General features: G+C 39.7%; 1 protein-coding gene across 1 annotated transcript in view; it reads left to right on the top strand.

The window, feature by feature from the left end:
- The first annotated feature begins 242 nt into the window (after window positions 1-242).
- CDC14B (cell division cycle 14B) overlaps window positions 243-18,119 on the top strand; it is a 119,377-nt gene continuing 101,500 nt past the window's right edge. The window contains exon 1 of the mRNA XM_052645055.1: window positions 243-402. Coding sequence (XP_052501015.1) covers window positions 243-402 — 160 coding nt within the window. The remainder of the gene's footprint in view (window positions 403-18,119) is intronic.

Here is an 18,119-nt window from a genome sequence, read left to right as displayed (position 1 = left end):
GGCTGCTGCGCGGGTCCCGCGGCGGCCGCAGGAGGGAGCGGGGCAGGCGCGGTGGGCCAGGCCCCTCCTCCGGCTCTCGCGCGGCCACATCCCGCCTGGCTCCGCCAGCGCCTGCCGTCGCCGCAGCGCCGCTCCGCGCCCGCCGCCCCGAGCGCCCGCGCGCGGGGTTGGCGGGGGCTTCGGCGGGCTAGTGGGCGCGCGAGGCCATGGTCGTGGTCCCCTGACGGGCCGCGGCCGCCTCCATGAAGCGGAAGAGCGAGCGGCGGCCGAACTGGGCCGCCGCGCCCCCCTGCTCGCGGCGGTGCTCGTCGTCCTCTCCGGGAGTGAAGAAGAGCCGCAGCTCCACGTCGCAGGAACTGCACCACCTGGACCAGCAGGACGATCTGTACCTGGATATCACCGGTGAGCCGGCAAGCGAGAGCATGGCGGGGCGCCTGGGACACGCGGCGCCCGGCTCGGGGCGGGGGGGGGGTCGTAGCCCACCCACCTAGGGCAGCAGAGGCGTCTCCCAAGGCCCTACTGACACGCCTCCACGCCACCCCCTAAAAGCACTAGTCGGCCACACCCCCTTCAGGAGCCTGGCTCTGGGAGCGCCCCCCTACCCCGAGTTTCCATCTGCGTTTGTTGAGAGCTGTAACTTTATCTGTTTTGCATCCTCCTACCCCAGCAGGATGGCCCGAGGGTCACCTTTCTAAATTGCTGGCGTCTGTTCGGCGCCTCGGGATTTTCCTAAATTCGAGTTGATACCGCCTCCTGGGTTGCAAGCTCGGTTGGCCCTTAAGGAATCTGAACCTCCGAATCACTCCAAAGGATTCCCCGAGCGCGCTGAACGCGCCGGCACCGGAGCTGCAGCGTTTATTTGGCGTTTGCCAAACCTCCGCTGCTCTGTGGGAAATCCCGTCTGGGGCGGCGTTCCTTGGCCGGGCGCAGAAGCCAGATCCTCGCCCTGGTTCTCATTGCACTCGTGCTCACCCCAGCGCGCGCACTAGCACACCCCAGACCTCGGGATAATTCCCCTGTTTTGCTTCTGGAAGGAATGTCACGTTGATGGCACTTGAACCGTTCAGTGTGATGAATGCCCAGAGTTGTCACTTCTGAGAAATTGCAAGTAGAAAAGCAGCCGTTTGATAGCTGCTTTATTATTAGTGCCTCTTCTACAATTCTTGAAGACTTTATAAATCCAATTTGGGAGCCGTAGGGTTTGCCAGGATTGACCCTGAAGCTTGTGGAAGGCGTGTAATGTGATGATCTATGTGGAAACGCTTTGTAAACACCCCAGCTTAATCTACATTTGAGAGAATTTTCAGTCCACTTTCTGTGGCGTGGAGTGTGTACACCTCGGTGTGTAGGGTTCTTATTGATGTAAACTGTTTCCCGCTCATAGCCTTTGATAAACCAGGTGAGCTGGAGTGGTCAGAACATTAATTTAGAAAATGTTCAAACACAGAAGTTTATTAGTAATGTTTTTAGATTGATGGGCAGTTGGAAACTAAGGTCCATTTCACAGAAAGTAGAGTGTAGAGCGGAAGGTTTCTACATTGAATGAGAGGCCCCTGGGGACTGGAGGAGGAGGGAGGAGGAGGAAGGGGTTGCGGTAAGTCCGTGTCTTCACTGGCACCTGCCCAGCTCCACCTTAGCGCCTGGCGCTGTAGGAGGTGAAGCCCTCTTGCTTAGGCTGTGCCCAGGTCCCACTGGTGTGCACTGCCGAGGAGATGGCCCGGGTGAAGGACACACACAGTCCTTGTGTCTTGTTATATATACCTCTTCTAAGGACCTTTTTGAGTAGCATTTGATTTTAGGACAAGTAACACTTACTTGGTACAGAATTCTTAATTCCAAAGGTAAACAGGAGTATTATATATAGAGAAAAGCTGGTCTCAGCAACCGGATGTCGAAACCTGGAGGCAGCTTACACTGCTAGTCCTTTGTGAATCCTTCTAGAAATAGACTGGCATGTTTACATGTATACATTCGCTACCGTACCCAAGCACCGCAGCATACAGTACATTGTTTTGCACGTTGTTTTCTTAGCAAAAAGATTGTTCTGTATTAGTACGTGTAGAACTGCCTCATTTGGCTTTAATTACTGCTTAGACCAAAATAGATATGAAGTATAATACCATAAAGTAGGATATGTGGATTTAAATGTATACATATATACCTTTAAATGTCTATGTTTTAAAGGAAGTTTCTGTCAGCCAAGTCATTGGCGTAAATTTTCCTTCTTTATGGAGAAAAAAATGCAGTGTGGCTTGCTCTCCTGAGGTAGTGATCAGTGAATTAATGTCAGAAGATATCACCAAGCAGAATATTGAGGCAAGAATGGGTGCACCATATATAATCACAATACTCTTATTTAGATGACAAGCCCAGATAACGGAAGGGTCTAATCTCAACAAGATTAACCCAAGGGCTTAAGGAAATTAACTTCCCCTAGAATTCCTCCATGTATCCCTTAGTGACAGTCTTGTCTTCCTGGGAAAAATGATACTAAATCAGTTTGTTTGGATGTGATAAGTGAAGTAACTTAGGATGCAAAGTGGGGATTTGTTTTTATTGGGTTTGTAGGGAAGGCTTGAGACCTCATCCTCAGCAAATGGCAACCTGGTACCATCCTTCTCAATTTGTTTTTCCCTCAGTTTTCTGAAAATAGTGTATGCACGTTTTTAAAGTCAAAACAGATGTATGAATATAGTTAGTCTCCCTTTCTCGTAACATCTTCTTTCCCTTCAGTTTTCTACTCATATTTTAAGTTTCTGCAAATTGTGCCATACCAGCAAGAGTGGTTCTCTTTTTTTGTGTGTGCTCCCCTCTCCTTCCCACAAGAGTGGTCTTTTTAATGGTTGCGTATTTTTGCATTGTAGGGCTTCCCTGGTGGCTCAGTAGTAAAGAATCCGCCTGCTAATGCAGGAGGAGATTTTAGTTTGACCCTTGGGTTGGAAAGATCTCCTGGAGAAGGAAATGGCAATCCACTCCAGTATTCTTGCTTGGGAAATCCCATGGACAGAGGAGCCTGGTGGGCTACAGTTCACGGGATCGTAGAAGAGATGGACATGACTCGGCGGCTAAACAACAAATTGCTGCATTGTATGGCTTAATTGTCATTTATTTAATGCTAATAAATACATGGTTATTTGGAGGTTTTCCAGTCCTTGCTGCACACAGATAGCATCAGTGTGCTTATCTACCTACATGTGTGACTGTGTCTATACATGTGAAGTGGCCAGGCCAAATTTATACAGTTTTATCCATTTGTGAGTGAACTTTTAGGGCAATTATGAATAATGCTGCTACGAACATTCACATACAAGTTTCTGTGTGGACATTTGTTTTGAGTTCCTTCGGATATATACCTAGGAGTAGAATTTCTGGATCACATGGTAACTCCATGAACTGCCAGACTTTTTTTCCAAAGCAGCTGTACCACAAGCATTCTCATTAGCAATTAGCAATTATTCCACATATTCACCAATACTTGTTATAGGATTGTGAAGATTCTTTCCCAGTGGGGTTGGTTTGTAAATGTTAATATACATTATTTTCCCCACTCTGCCTTTCAATATATTACCTTTTAATTTTTTAAAAACTTTGGTCCCTTGACATTTCTGTTACAATCTATTTTATCTGTAAGTTGAATTCCCATAGATCCCAGGGTATTTCACGTGTGTACATTTAACATGGAATGTTTAATTCCTGTTTTTGCTCCTCTGTCCTTTGTTAATGTGGTCACTATTTGTCTGGCCCACCTCCGTGATAAACTGGGCACTACTCTTAGAAGGAGCAGATTGACCCAGGTTTTATTCCTAAGCAGACCCCATCAACCTCTCATTAGCCATTCACTCATTTCTTGCCATGTGCAGTAGCATGAATTTTACCTGTTTTCCTGCTGCAGTATCAGTGAATCATGTGAAAGAAACTATATACATTAATGCTAAAGAGAAACTGAGTAAAGATAAGGTCCTAATGAGTTATCAGTTAGGAAGCAGGAGGAAGAAGGGAAGTGAGAAGGGCTTTTAGTTGAATTTGGAGCTAGGTATCTGGATGAGAGAAATACCCAGGGAAAAAGTGTTGGATACAGTCAGGCTCTATTTTTTTCTCTTTTTTTTTGGCCACAAGGCTTGTGGGATCTTAGTTCCCCTACTTGGATTTCTTGGACCACCAGGAAATTCCCCACAGTCAGGTTTTTTATTTTCCTGTGAACCTCCTTGAGGCCAGAAATCTGAATCTTTTTGATTGCTATATATTCTTGTCCCTTAAATAGGACCCTCCATAAATGACATAGCACATTTCCTTTCCTCTTTATTAATATAGAAACAAAATTTAAAAACTATACATTACTGCATAATCTCTGTGTTTGATAATTTATAGGATTTAATAGTTGGTACACATCTTCAGTTTATTTTACTTTAAAAATTTTTTCCAGACTAGTAGAGAAAATTGACAGTAATTACTGCCTTAAAAGATTTTCTTGGTGGTTTGTCTTAAATTGAAGAAAAACTCTTTTTCAGTGTCTGCCATTATATTCTACCGTTTACAGAGTATATTGTAACAGTTAATAATTTTATTGGAGAAGCTCTAATTGAGGTCAGGGTTGTTATTTAAAAGCATTAATTCATGGTGTATTGGATACTCATCAAATAAAATTGAACAGATACAGCACTGATCCTCCCCCCTTCTTTTTGGGATTTTAAAAATCATGCTAGATATCATTAGACAGGGAAAATTTATTCATTAGTTCAAGAATTTATTGAATGCTTATTGTGTAAAATAATCATGCATATTCATTGTTTGCAGTGATAGAAGCATAGTTTTCTTAATAGAAAAGGAATGCTGTTAACCTGGGGCACTGATTAAAGAGGAAATAATTTTTCTTCAAGAGTTTCATGTACTAGGTTACTGAGTTTTAGTAACTGAAACTCATCAAAGCCTGTAATGTTCATTTTTCTTTTTATTCATGACATGTGTATACTTACTCTGTGCATAGTGTGAATTTATTTCCTTGATTTGTGTACTTGCTAATTTCTTCAGCATCTTTATTTCTGATGGTATCATGTTAGTCATCTGCTTTGAGTCTAATTCTCAGGCAACAATAAAAAGGCGGACACTTAACACAGTTTCAGTGTTGCTGCCACATAGAGTGTTTGGGCATAAAGATGAAGGGAAAGTAGAGTAACTGGGTTACAGAGATGGTATTAATGCTAGGAGCTGACAGTCGACACAGATTAACTGCTCTGTGCCTTAGAATGAGAATGGATTTCCCCAGATTTCATTAGGGTTGGAGAGAGCTAGAAGGAAACCATTTTGTGGGTTTTTAGGATGGAAGGAAGGCACTGGTGCATACCAGTGACATTTCTTGGATATTTCTGACATAGTCTCGGGGAACTCTGAATTGACTGGACTGGTGTTTTCTGGAAGATTTTTAAGAGATTATCTAGAAATTTCACAGTTGTCCATTTTTCCCTCTGAGGAATTCGAGATGTAATTTTAGCAAAATTGATGCAACTTCTTTTTGGGAAAGTCTTGATTACCTGCTTTTTATTTCTGACAGATAAAGCTGCTTCACAGTTATATGTAAATGATTTATTGAACATCTAGTTATTCCTCTGCTACTTTTTAGATGATGCAACATAAATAGTATTTATAAAGTTGAATTTAGAGAGATGAATAATTATCTAGTAAACTTGGAAAAGTAAGCAAGCTAAGTACACAATTCAGGTCCTTCCAAGCTCATGCTATTAGGTTGGTATGAAAGTAATTGTGATTTTACATTGTTGAACTTTCCTGCTTGATATTGGAATATACTCTTAAAATGTGGTTATGTTATACATATTTTAATGTGTATTTCTTGCTTTTTTTTTTGCTAATGATTTATTACTTGCTGTTTATTTTATACTATGGAAATCAAAAAGCAAATTTAAGTGATTTTCTTATTTGAGTTCAAAATGGATCATAAAGCAGTGGAAACAACTCACAACATGAACAGCGCATTTGGCCCAGGAACTGCTGATGAACGTACAGTGCAGGGGTGGTTCAAGAAGTTTTGTCAAGGAGACAAAGCCTTGAAGATGAGAAGCATGGTGGCCGGCCATTGGAAGCTGACAATGACCTATTGAGAAGATCATTGAAACTGATCCTCTTACAGCTACAAGAGAAGTTGCTGAAAAACTCAAGCCATTCTATGGTCTTTGGGCATTTGAAGCAAATTGGAAAGGTGATAAAGCTCGATAAGTGGGTGCCTCAGGAGCTGACTGGAAATTTAAAAAAATTGTCATTTTGAAGTGTTGTCTGCTCCTATTCTATGCAACAACAGTAAACCATTTCTTGATTGGCTTGACGTGTGACAAAAAGTGGATTTCATAGACAACTGGCAACAACCAGCTTAGTAGCTGGACTGAGAAGAAGCTCCAAAGCACTTCCCAAAGCCAGAATTGCACTGAAAAAGGTCATGGACACTGTTTGGCGGTCTGCTGCCGGTCTGATCCACTGTAGCTGTCTGAAACCATTACATCTGAGAAGTGTGCTCAGCAAATTGTTGAGATGCGCTGGCTAAAAACTGCAACACCTGCCGCCGACATTGGTCACCAGAAAGGGTCCAATTCTCCACGACAGCACCTGACCACAAACTGTACAACCGGCGCTTCCAAAGTTGAACAAATTGGGCTATGAAGTTTTGCCTCATCTGCCCTTCTCCACCTCTTGCCAATCAACTACCACATCTTCAAGCATCCTGACAACTTTTTGCAGGAAAAATGCTTCCACAACCAGCAGGAGGCAGAAAATGCTTTCCAAGAGTTCGTCAAATCCTGAAGCACAAATTTTTTACGCTACAGGAATGAACCAACTTATTTCTCGTTGGCAAAACCGTATTGATTGTCACGGTTCCTATTTTGTTTAACAAAGATGTGTTTGAGCCTATTTATAGTGATTTGAAATTTTTGGTCTGAAACCACAGTTACTTTTTCACCAACCTAATACTTTGCAAGTTGGCCGTCATTATAGCCCTAATCTTCCAGATATTTCATTCCTTCAACCTGTAATGAATACCTACTCTGGCAGGCTTCCCCCATCCCTACCTGCACCCCCCCCCCCCCACCCCTGCCTTAAGTGCTTAAAATAAGTTACTGCTGGAGATAGTCCCTGCTCTCATGGAGGTAATGTTTTCTGCCTTATTTGAAAAAATAAAACTTGGAGGGTTTGAAGGAGAACTAGCCTGTAGGGGAACCATAGTATGGTTGAAATCTCTGGGGAAGAAAAACTGATGGTTGAGTTTTTAAAGAGCTAATTCTAGTAGTTAGGCTCCGGGACACCAGGGAAAGCTGGTGTCTCTCCACTCAAGGACTGAACACAGCTAGATTGTTAATAACCTTTCGGAGCCTGAATTCTCTCCTCTGTTTAAAAAGTCTGCAAAGTTGTTGGGAGAATGAAATGAAAGGGACGCATGTTAAGTGCCTGGCCTGGTGCCTCCATGACAACCAGGACTCCTAAAATGGTCTCTGATATATCAAGTATGCCAGCAGTGGGCAAGGCAGGGGGTACAGCGGGCATGCTGAGACAGTCAGTCATGGTTGGGAGGGTTTCAGGCTCAGAATCAAACATTTCCCTCACATGTGTGCTTGCACAAAAGGTTCGGTGACTCAGAACAGTGAAAATGCAGTGTGTTCCTCGCCCTGCTTCTGAATGTGATCTTCAGGGCAGAAACGCTCCAGATGAGGCTGGCTCAGTATTTGTCAGAGCCGCGGAGGAGGCTTGGCGCCGAGTTGATAATCTTCTCTGCCTTGGGAAAAACGTTAACGGTTTCTCTTCAAAGATTTCTTGTAAGAGGAAGAATAAAACAAAACTCTTCTGAGGCTATTGTTATGTATTTGTATTATACTAAAGAGTTCATATATTGCTTACTATTAAATCGCAACTAAGCTTACGGGGGTGGAGCTGGGGGTGGGGGAGTTCTTCATAGAAAATGCAGAGATCCCATGGGAGAGCGTCAGGTAGAAGGTTATTTAAAGTTAATTATTTACTGATGAAGTACAGATTTTTCAGAGTGGCTAACTTAAATCTTGACTGTGCTCTAGTACCTTCATTTTAAAGAGTATTTCACAGATCCAAAAGCGTTGATACTGGTGGTGTTCTTGGCAGACAGGGTGTTTGTTTTGGGTAAAACAAATTACCTTTCAGGAGGCCTCTCTAATGTTTAATGTGTGGCACAGAAACCTAATTTATTTGGAAGGGGTGGGAGTCAGAAAATAATATAAATGAGATAAGAAATGATAGCTTTAAATCTACTTTTTTTTTTTTTTTTTGCTGCACTGGGAAAACACAATTTTAGTAGCCAGTATTTTGTTTTTCTTCCCATGCTAGCTACAGAATATTTTTGGTCTTAGTAAGTCCTTTAAGGCCTTCACATTAAAATTACTTTTATAATTGTCTTTAAATAGAAAGGAAAACTTGGGTAGATTGGTTTATCTCTATGTCAAAGCTGGTCTTCACTTAGGTCAGACACATTTATGAGTGAGGTAAGTAGGTGCAGGGGTTGCTGAGGGTGAAAAGTGGAGAGATTGTATTGAAGACAAAAAGAGTGGTGCAGCAGGAGATAACCAATTTTCAAATACTGTTTCTTTACATTTTTTTATTTTTAGCCTCCAAGGTTGTTTAGTCTAATTTATTTAATTTCTCGAAGTGCTGACTAACATATTAGCCAGGGATTAACTTAGAAAACAATTTCCAAAGTGAAGTTGATTTTAACTTCTGATATACAAGGTTATTTAACTGGAATGTGTACATCTCATCTGGATTCTCAAGTTTATTTGAAAGTTTTAAGCCCTTCTCTCTCTCTCTCTCTCTTTTTTTCTATAGCTTTTCATGGATACTGCTCCAACAAAGGTATTCAGATCATTGACTATACTTTGCAGTTCTTTGATGATTTTAAAACTGTAGATTTAACCTGTTAGTTGTGACTCTTGGTTCCGTCCCTTCCTGTTTGCTTGTTTTAATTTTAGTCTTAGGTAGCAGTTTTAGTTTTTTTTTTTTTTTAACTGTAAAGTATCTTTCATATGTTTACAACTTAAGTTGAAATCTGTCTTTATATGAAAAGTTCTGTTGGTTTCTGTTACAGATAATGCTGGAAGTAGTTGCTGTGATATTTTGTTGGGTTAATTATGAGTGCTGTGTTTTAGATGGTAGATGTTTTTGGTAATACTAAATTTTTATTTAAAATGAGTCTCACTTTTGTAGGCATTTGCTGAAAGGATACTTAGAATGAGTTATTGTAACAGCTGTTCTTGATCCCCACTCCGCACCACACACCACCGCCCCCCACCCCGGCAGGTTAGTTATTTCTTGGCATTTCTTTGCTTAGTGGCCAGGCATATATCTTACAGTGTTTGATAAGAGGGAAATCTCATGAAATGCCAACTTGAACTTTGGGAACAGGGGAGTTCTTTTATATCCTATTTTTAAAAAATATTCTGATTCTTTTTGATTTTCAACTACAGTTATTTACCAAAAGAACAAATCTGAATGGCCCATATATTATTTTCAGTTAAACATTTTCTGACTTTATTCTCTTCATCTTTTATTCAGCTCCTTTCTTAGTATCATTCATATTCTAGAGGAGCAGTTCTGTTAGAGTTCTTTATTCACCAGTCAGTTCAAAAATTTGGTCCAATTGTCTTTCAGTCTGAAAAGCTGAACAAGTTAGGCAGGGTAAATTTGTTCTAATTGCATAATATAGCATATTTATTTCATTTCTCATATAGTTTACTTTTATACCAGTAAAATTTGGTTGACAATGTACTTTGCACAAAAGAAAAACATCTTGTTCCTGATGCTGATGATATTTGTTGTTCCTTCAAGTTCTAATTTGAAAGTAAAATTACTTCCTTGGCACTGCTATGCAATTTATGATATTGATCTTTTTATAGCCAATCCATAATGCTATAATATCATTACAGATTATGAATTCTGCAAAGTCCTTTAATTTAGGACCGTCTCAGCTGAATCATTCTCTGCATTTTGCTCATTTATCCTCATTTGTATTCGTATAAGTTGTGCTGTGGAATTTATTTAACAAATATTTATTGAGCAACCTCTTTGAACAAGGCACTGGGCCAAGTATTACTGAGGAAGGGAGGAGGGGATGTGAAGATTTAGTAACAACATGCTTGTTATCACTGAAAGATTGAGAAAGGAATATACTCTTAAGTCATTACCTCAATGAAGACAGGCAAGGAAGGAATAAGTCATCATTAAGTAATTTTGCTCTTTAGATTTAAACAGCGTTAGTTTTATAGAAACTTGTGATGGAAATGTCACTTGATAATTCCTACACAAAGTGAATTATTTTTTTCAATATGTGGTGAAAATGATCTGTCTTATGGTGTCTTTCTCGTGCATGTTTTTAACCTTTAAAAGAAACGAGAAGAAGCTTCATTTTGGTATATAAATAGTCATTTTATATATATATATATATATAATATGAATATATGCATGTGGTTAACAATATACCGAAAACTATATCTACTAAAACAGCTAAAGTGAAAGGTCTAGATTCCAGTTAATTCTGTATCTCTAATTTGAATGTCAAAGTATCACATAGGACATAATTTAAAATGAGATACTTTGTTTTATTTTTAAGAATATCTTATTTATTGGTAAAGGAGGTAATTACAGAGCACCTTTTAAGTTGAATATTGCTTCTTAAATTAGAGGCACTAAAGATGAAGATGGTTAAATATTTTAAGAACTAGATTTGGTGTGTGTGACTTAAACTGAAAAGCCTTCTGATTTTCACGTTCTTTTATAGGTGCTGGGGAAGAATTGCTTTGACTCGAATGTGTAACAGAATTAACATTATGATTTTACATTTTGAGAGCTGTTCTCAACTGCTCTTAGAATTTTATATTGTACTATTGTCATTAGCTTTTTGGAAGCATCAAGTGAAACAAACATCTTAACATGCATTTATTTCCTTTTTGACAATAAACTCAAAAAAGCTTAGAATTTAGCTAGCAAACACAACTGAGGTTGGGATTTTAACCCCACTATTATATTCTAATTTGAAACTACTGTTTTTTTTCCTCTGTTGTTATTTTTCTTATCTTTCTTTTTTATTTTTTAAATTGTGAAAATAAGATAACACATTTATTACAGACAACTTGGAAAATACAGAACAAAGTTACATATAGTTCTGTACATTATAATTGTTTGTTTTAGTAGATAAATTAAGATTTTTAATTGGAGTTTCAATATCAAACTCTGAGAAATGAATAGAATGAATGTACAAAGAAGTAGAATATAGTAGACCTGAAAAGCATTATGAACTAATTCAACATAATTAAGATTTATACAATTTTCACACAATAGTAGGATGCAAATTCAAGTTCCCATAGACTGTAAGCTTAGAGACACTGGAACATATCCAAAGACATAAAACCAGGTGCAGAAATTTCATCCTCTAAAGGTATTGAAATTATACAGAGAGTGTTTTCTTATTACTGTGGAATTATCTTAGAGATCAGTATCGAAAGATACTTGAAAATGACCCACATATTTTCAAGTGCAGTGTGACATTTACCAGAAGAGATCTATGGCTTAGCCATTGAAAGTCTCGATAAAGTTAGAAGACTGCAGAAACACAGAAAGTGATTGCAGAGAAGAGAGCATTTGAATGAGAAATTAGTATCAAAAATGAAAAGTTAATATCAAAGATATTTTTAAAACTCCTATGTATTTGGAAATTAAATGTCTGCTTTTAAAATGAGGGATATATCTAAGAAGCCATAACAAGGAAAAATTGGAAAATTGGAAAATAGAATAAAAATGAAAAGAGAATTTACCAGAATTTGTTGCATGCAGCTGAAGCTGATCAATGTAATTAAATACAATGTGGAGTCTTGAGTAATGTATGAAAACAAATAATGTACACTGGCATAAAATTTTGTGAGATTTGAGCAAAATCTGTACTTTAGTTAATAATGCTGTATTACATATTAATTTTCTGTTGTTTTTTTTTTACAGCATAATGTTTATTTATATTCTCAGAACTGGATTAGAAGTTTCAAGGGTCATTCAATTTTTTTTTTAAATCACTAAGACAGAAAACTTTCTACACTTTTAGTAGCAATACTAGATGCCCAAATACATGGAAATATATAAAAATTTTGAGTGAATATAAATTTTAAATATAGCATTCTATTTACACTGAGTCAAATAAGTGGAATCAAAATGTAATAAACTTTTTAGCTAGCAAAAATTCATACATTAAAAAATATATATACATATTTTATATATTTATGTACATAAAGAACATTAAAAAAAGAAACCAACAAATTGGAAAACATAAATTAAATGAAATGGGAGCACTGAATATGAAGTAGAAAAGAATGAAACTAACTAGATAAAAGATCATCATATAGTCTGGGTGTTTTTAAACACGGCTGCTTCTTAGAAACACATCTGGAGCTTTGAAGAAAAACAGTACCGGGGCATTTGTATTTTTCCAAAAGTTCCAAAATAAGTCTGATTTGCATCTGGATTTTAAAAAGTAATTACAGGTTTTTCTATTAAATGATAGCTTTTGTGATACAGAATTCTATTATTTTTCTATTGACCAATCATGATAGTTATTTCATTAAGCAAAAATCACAATAGTAGAAGACATTTATCAGTTTTCACAATCAATAGCTTCACAAAAAATAAAATCATTATAGTTGCAATAATGATCTTATTATAATAAGATCATTATAATTGCAAGCCATAATGGAAACATGATTAACCTAGCAGTATAAAATAGTCACATACAGTTTGGGGGATTAAGTAGAATGATGTGGTAAGTGGAAGTGCATACATGATATTTTCATCTGCCCAGCCAGTCTATGTCTTTTGGTTCCTGCATTTAATTCATGTACATTTAAGGTAATTATCAATATGTATAATCCCACTACCATTTTTTAAAATTGTTTTGGACCTATTTTGTGTAGGTCTTTTCCTTGCCTTGTATTTCCTGCATAGAGAAGTTCCTTTAGTATTTGTTGTAAAGCTGGGTTTGCGGTGCTGAATTTAGTTACCTTTTGCTTGTCTGTAAAGCTTTTGATTTCTCCATCAGATCTGAACAAGAGTCTTGCTGAGTAGAAAATTCTTGGCTGTAAGTTCTTCTCTTTCATCCCTTTAAATATATCATGCCATTCCCTTCTAGTTTGTAGAGTTTCTGTTGAGGTATCAGTTGATAACCTTATGGGAGTTCCCTTGTATGTTATTTGTCATTTTTCCCTTGTTGTTTTTAATATTTTATCTGCCTTTAATTTTTGTCAGTTTGATTTGTCAGTGTATGTCTTGGGGTGTTCCTCCTTGGGTTTATCCTGCCTGGAACTCTCTGTGCTTCCTGGACTTGATTATTTCCTGTCCCATGTTTGGAAAGTTTTCAGCTGCTGTCTCTTCAATATTTTCTCAGGTCCTTTTTCTTTCTCTTCTCCTTCTTAGGCCCCTGTAATGTGAATGTTGGTGTATTTAATGTTGTCTCAGATGTCTCTTAGGCTGTCTTCATTTTTTTCATTCTTTTTTCTGTATTCCGTTCTGCAGCAGTGATTTCGACCATTCTGTCCTCCAGGTCATTTATCAGTGCTTCTGCCTCAATTATTCCGTTGTTGATTTCTTCTAGTGTATTATTCATCTGTTTGTTTGTTCTTTAGTTCTAGGTCTTGCACCTTCTCCGTTGTTTTCCCAAGGTCCTGAATCATCTTCACTATCATTATTCTAAGTTCTTTTTCTGGAAGGTTGCCTATCTCCACTACATTTACTTGTTTTTCTGGGGTTTTATTGTGTCCCTTTATCTGAGACATAACTTTTTGCTTTTTCATCCTGCTTAAGTTTCTGTAATGTGGTTTTTGTTCTAGCTGTGGGATTGTGGTTCTTCTTGCTTCTTCTGTCTGCCCTCTGATGGAGGAGGCTAAGAGGGTTGTATCAGCTCCCTGATGGGAGGGACTGGCAGATAGAAAAACTAGGTCTTGCTCTGGTAAAACTTTAATCCAGTTGTCTGCTGATGGGTGGGGTTGTGCTCCCTCTCTGTTAGTTGTTTGGCCTGGGGTAGGGCTCTATGGTAGGGTTAGTGGGGACCTCCAAGAGGACTTATGCCAAGGGGCCCCTTCCAGGACTGCTGCTGCCAGTGAGCCTGTGCCCACGGTGAGCCACTGCTGAGTGATGCCTTCACAGGAGACCCTCCAGCACTAGCAGGTATGTCTGGTTCAGTCTCCTGTGGGGTCACTGCTCCACTCCCCTGGGTCTTGGTGCATGTAAGATTTTGTTTGTGCCTTCCAAGAGTGGAATCTCTGTTTCCCCCAGTCCTGTGGAAGTCCTGTAATCAAATCCTGCTGGCCTTCAAAGTCAGATTCCCTGGGGATCTCCCTTCCCTTTGTTGTCCCCAGGCTGAGAAGCCTGATGTGGGGCTTAGAATGTTCACAGCAGTGAGAGAACTTCTTTGATATTATTGTTCTCTAGTTTGTGGGTTACCCACCCAGCAGATATGGGATTTGATTTTATCATGATTGTGCCCCTCCTAACTGTCTTGTTGCAGCTTCTAATTTGTCTTTGGATGTGGGGTATCTTTTTTTGGTGAGTTCCAGTGCCCTCCTGTCAATGGTTGTTCAACAGCTAATTGCAAATTTGGTGCTCTCGCAGCAGGAGATAAGCACACATCTTTCTATTCTGCCATCTTGAACTGGAAATCTAACGCAAAGTCTAATTTTAAACTATTGTGACTAAAAAGGCTTGAAGTAAAAATCCACTTAGGATATGTTTGAGTGCATTTTATAGTTTCTTCCTTGCAATGGGTCCTGCAAGAGCTGTGATAGAGATTTCATACTTGACCCCGGATCTCTGGGAAGTGACTTCAGTACACAGAACTGGGTGATATCTATATCTATATATGAGTATCTCTCTGTATCACCTGTATTGCATGGAGGACTTATCTGTGAATGTCATGGACACTCAAAAGACAGATGCCTCTGAAATATTAGGATACTTGGAAAAGAGGTGTGAGCTGTGTTATAAAAGATTCTCTAACATTCCCATGCTGAACCCACAGGAACTGTTCTTGATCATAGTATCACACAGAAGTCTGCTTTCTCCTTCCTCCTAAGAGTACCATTGCGACTACTGTGGTGACGTTTGTGTGTATATAGGATGATTGTTGGGACTGGAGATAGTTTCTGTTCCAGCGTGAGGGAAATATCCTCTTCCTCCCTCCCCCTTGTGTCCTGCTCTTATTTGCCAATAGTAGCAAATGTCAAGACACTGCAGTTAACTTGAATGAAATAACAATTTTGCTCCAAAATGGAAAAATACTTTATTTAATGAAATCTGTCTTACTCAAGAGGGCAGGAAAAGGGAGATAAACCTTAAAGTATTATTTAATAGGACCTACTCAGATTATTTTGAACAAATACATTTTTAGAGGCTAAATTAATAGATTAAAAAAAAAAACCATTTCCAGGCGCAGTGCTAAAGGATTTTTTTTTAAATGCTTTTGGGAATTTCTAAAATAAAAATGTTAAATATTCCAAAGGCTAAGCGATAAACTTGTATTTTAAAAAAATCCATGCTTTGGATTAAGGATTGTATTTTAAAATGATTTCAAAAAACAAGTATTATTCTAATGTTAAGATTTATGAATAGGATTAATAAATTTTGTTGTTTTATGCCACAAAGTGAAAGTGAAAGTCACTCAGTCATGTCTGACTCTTTGCAACCCCATGGACTCTACAGTCCATGAAATTCTCCAGGCCAGAATACTAGAGTGGGTAGCCTTTCCCTTCTCCAAGGCATCTTCTCAACCCAGGGGTCGAACCCAGGTCTCCCTCATTGCAGGTGGATTCTTTACCCGCTGAGCCACAAGGGAAGTCCAAGAATACTGGAGTAGGTAGCCCTATCCCTTCTCCAGTGGATCTTTCTGACCCAGGAATCGAACTGCAGGTGGATTCTTTACCAACTGAGCTATCACGGAAGCCCTTTTGCCTCAAAAGCAACTTTTAAATAATGCCAGTTTTTGGTGTACCTTTTACACAACCCATTTAACTTAGCCATATGTAGTACTGCTTTGTTGTTGTCATCAAAACATTCTACTAGTTATAAATAGGCATACATAAAACTGCGGTCAGTGTCTTGTTTCTTGTACCTGTACCCTGCAAACAGACTGAGTTAAGGATTCCAAGGCAAGTACTTTCTTTAGGAGATGGTCCCAGGCAGTTGTCAAAGTAGAGTGAATAGGTAAGTGAGAGGGTCAGGAGGTGCTTGTCAAGCAAGTTTCTATTGTGGTAGCTGAAGTTTTGGAGAAGGCAATGGCACCCCACTCCAGCACTCTTGCCTGAAAAATCCCATGGACGGAGGAGCCTGGTGGACCGCAGTCATGGGGTCGCTAAGAGTTGGACACGACTGAGCGACTTACACTTTTCACTTTCCTGCATTGGAGAAGGAAATGGCAACCCACTCCAGTGTTCTTGCCTGGAGAATCCCAGGGACGGGGGAGCCTCATGGGCTGCCGTCTACGGGGTTGCACAGAGTTGGACATGACTGAAGCGACTTAGCAGCAGCAGCAGCAGCAGCAGCAGCAGCAACTGAAGTTTGAGTCCACAGGAAATCTGGGAGCCACTATAGAATAAGTGAGGGTGGAGGGAGCTGAGATATTTGTACATTAGTAGAGCCTGGTAGGCTGCCGTCTGTGGGGTCGCACGGGGTCACACAGAGCCGAACACGACTGAAGCGACTTAGCAGCAGCAGCAGCTCAGAGGGTGAGTGATAATTTTGAAGTGCTGTGAAAGCAGCCCACATGGGCCCTGCAGGTGGGAGAAGGTCCTGAAACAATGTTGGTATCATTAGATTCTGTGCTGAGAAGGGGAGAATAGGCGGGTGACCCCTGCAGTTGGTTATGGTATAGTTAAATTTTTTCTGCGTGCTCTTAGTGCTACCAGTGTATTCTTAGCTACGTAGCCCTCAACCATTATCTGAGTTGAATGTGTTATTGTCCCTGTGCTTTGTCCTGGTGGGGCAATTTTGATTGCAAATGTTGAGAAAAGGCACAGTGCGTTTGTTAGAAAGACCCAATGCTGCTGCTGCTGCTGCTAAGTCGCTTCAGTCGTGTCCAACTTTGTGCGACCCCATAGACAGCAGCCCACCAGGCTCCCCCATCCCTGGGATTCTCCAGGCAAGAACAGTGGAGTGGGTTGTCATTTCCTTCTCCAATGCATGAAAGTGAAGTGAAAGTGAAGTCACTCAATCATGCCCCCATGGACTTAGCGACCCCATGGACTGCAGCCTATCAGGCTTCTCCGTCCATGGGATTTTCCAGGCAAGAGTACTGGAGTGGGGTGCCATTGCCTCTCCGGAAAGACCCAATAGGAAAGTACTAAGCTGTAAGATGTGAGCTTAAAGAGGCCTTTGCAAGGAATTGTTTAAGGAAACAAGGTGTAAAGATTTGTGTGTAGTTAAGGATAGTTGGAAGTTCTTTGATTTAATGAAAAGCTTAATAAAGAGCACTGTACCTTGGAGGTTTAACTCACAGTTGTGTGGTTAGCATCTAGAAAAATTAGGACCAGAGACAGTCCTGACTTCAGTGAATGTGAAGTGACTGGAAGGAGCTGAGCCATTGTCAGTGTAGAATGCCAGATCTGATCTCCTTGGACACTGCGAACTCTGTGCAAGTGCTATTTCCAGGAACTCCTCATCCTCAGCTAAATGGAGTTTGTGCCTATGGAGTCAGCTACCGTATGTCATTTATTTCTAGTAAAGCCAGGTAGCGAGTGTTAGGTACTCTTGTGAATGGTTCAAGATAAATAAAACGATTGATTTATTAATGATTGCTCAAGAGTTTAAAATCACTGTATAATGTGTGTACAAAGTGTTACACAGATACAAAGTAGGGGAAATTACAGTTTACCTTATGTATTGTAAGTAAGAGTTCTTTTCCTACTTTAGGATGCTTTTCACATATAAATAAAGCTTTGCATAGCTCATTTTCATTTTCTTTGGAAACAGTAATTCAGTCTGTTGAGGGGGGGTTGCGGGTGGGGTGGGGGATGGGAATCTTGTTAAGAGTTGGAATTTAACAATGCTGAAGCTTTCACAGAAGATCAAGA

The sequence above is a fragment of the Budorcas taxicolor genome, chromosome 8 (assembly GCF_023091745.1).
Source record: "Budorcas taxicolor isolate Tak-1 chromosome 8, Takin1.1, whole genome shotgun sequence".
Classification (NCBI taxonomy): Eukaryota; Metazoa; Chordata; class Mammalia; order Artiodactyla; family Bovidae; genus Budorcas; species Budorcas taxicolor.
The sequence above is the reverse complement of the archived record's forward strand: the minus strand, read 5'-3'. Positions and strand labels throughout refer to the sequence as shown.